General features: G+C 55.0%; 1 protein-coding gene across 1 annotated transcript in view; it reads right to left on the bottom strand.

Annotated features, from left to right (window-relative positions):
- LOC130588274 (transcription factor E3-like) overlaps positions 1-1,848 on the bottom strand; it is a gene marked incomplete at both ends in the record, with an annotated part of 4,063 nt that extends 2,215 nt beyond the window's left edge. The window contains 3 exons of the mRNA XM_057389213.1: positions 2-101; positions 596-694; positions 1,666-1,848. Coding sequence (XP_057245196.1) covers positions 2-101; positions 596-694; positions 1,666-1,848 — 382 coding nt within the window. The remainder of the gene's footprint in view (position 1; positions 102-595; positions 695-1,665) is intronic.
- Positions 1,849-1,851: the final 3 nt, after the last annotated feature.

Below are 1,851 nucleotides of genomic sequence, written 5' to 3'. Positions count from 1 at the left end.
CCCGAGAGCTCGGCCTTGACCCGGGGCAGCTCGGCCGGGCAGGARCTGCTCCCGCCCTGGGGGGGGCTGAACACCTCCAGGAGGGGTCCTGGGGCCGGGAGCTGCCGGACAGGGCGGGGTCAGAGCGGCCACGCCCACCCCGGCCACACCCACCCCGGCCACGCCCACCATGCCACGGCCACGCCCACCCAGCTCAAACTGCTTTGGGGTGGTTCAAATTGGGGGAGTTTGGGTGAGGCCACGCCCATTTGTGTGTAGGTCACACCCATATTAGCCACGCCCATCCTACATTTAGCCACGCCCCATTCGGCAACCCCCTTCGCCAATCAAGCAGAAAAGGCCACACCCCCATGGCCTTATATGATAACAAACCACGCCCCTTCATTATATGGGCAAAGCCACGCCCACAGCATTATGTAGCAATTAACCACGCCCCTTAATTATATAGGCAAAACCACACCCACAACTATATATGGCAACAAATCACACTCCCCTCATTACATAGGCAAAGCCACACCCCCAGAGTGCCCCGCCCCATTATGTGGGTGGGGTTTCCATTAGGCCCCGCCCCCAGGCTCTTAAAGGGCCAGCGCACCGTGCTGGGCAGGGGGAGGGGCCCCTCGGCGGGGCCGAAGCTGAGGAGGTCATCGTAGCTGGACTCCAGGCTGATGATCTCATCGATGACGTCATCGATCTGCAGGGGACACGGCCAAATTGGCGTCACCCCTCCCTTCCCCCCCCCGGTGATGTCATCAGCCCGCTGTATGACGTCATCGCCCCACCCATGCAGTGTCACTGGTTTTGATTGCGTCAGCACCCCCCCTTATTGCGTCACCACCCCTCCCATGTGACGTCATCATCTTCTGTCATCACAGCCCCACCCCCCATACCATGTCACCACACCCCCATTACATTACCCTCTCCCATTATCACCTGTCTCTTATGACATCATGGCTCCCCCTTATGACATCACAGTTTTCTCTTATGACATCACGTACCCTTATGATGTCACAGTTTTCTTTTATGACATCACACCCCATTACGACAACACAGCTTTTTCTTATGACATCACATACCCTTATGATGTCATGGCTTTCTCTTATGATATCACAGCCCCCTCTTATGACATTACATACCCTTATGGCATCACAGCTCCCTCTTGTGACATCACATATCCTTATAATATCACAGCTTTCTTTTATGACATCACAACTTTTTTCTTATGACATCACAGACTCCTCTGATGACATCGCACACCCTTATAATGTCATGGTTTTCTCTTATAACATCACACCTCTTTACGACATCACAGCTAACTCTTATGACATCACACACTCATATGACATCACAGATTTCTTATGACATCATCACCGCTTATCAAATCATGATCCTCCTTATCACATCCTCACCGCCCTTGTGACATTATGATATCACTGTCACCTTGTATGACATCACCACCTCTCTTACCCACTCACAATCCTCCTTATCCCATCCTCACCCCTCCTTATGACATCACCATCACCTCGTATGACATCATTATCATGACATCACCATCCCCCTTACCCAATCACGACCCACCTTATCACATCCTCATCCCCTCTTATGACATCACCATCACTTTCTATGACGTCATTATCATGACGTCACCGCCCCCCTGTCCCTCACCTCCTTCTCGTGGTGCAGCAGTGCCGGGGGGGGGCTCTGGGGGGGCTCTGGGGGTGCGGGGGGGGGTCCCGGGGGGCTGCCCCCCCCTCCCCGGCCCCGGGCGTGGCTCAGGTACTGCCTCAGTTGCTGCCGCTGCGCCGCCCGCAGGTGGTACCGGGTGGGGTTCTCCAGGTGGGTCTGAACCTG

This window comes from Malurus melanocephalus, unplaced genomic scaffold, assembly GCF_030028575.1.
Source record: "Malurus melanocephalus ecotype Western Australia unplaced genomic scaffold, MMel_1.1 scaffold_4050, whole genome shotgun sequence".
NCBI lineage: Eukaryota > Metazoa > Chordata > Aves > Passeriformes > Maluridae > Malurus > Malurus melanocephalus.
Note: the sequence above shows the minus strand (reverse complement) of the source record. Positions and strands in the feature narration are given on the sequence as shown.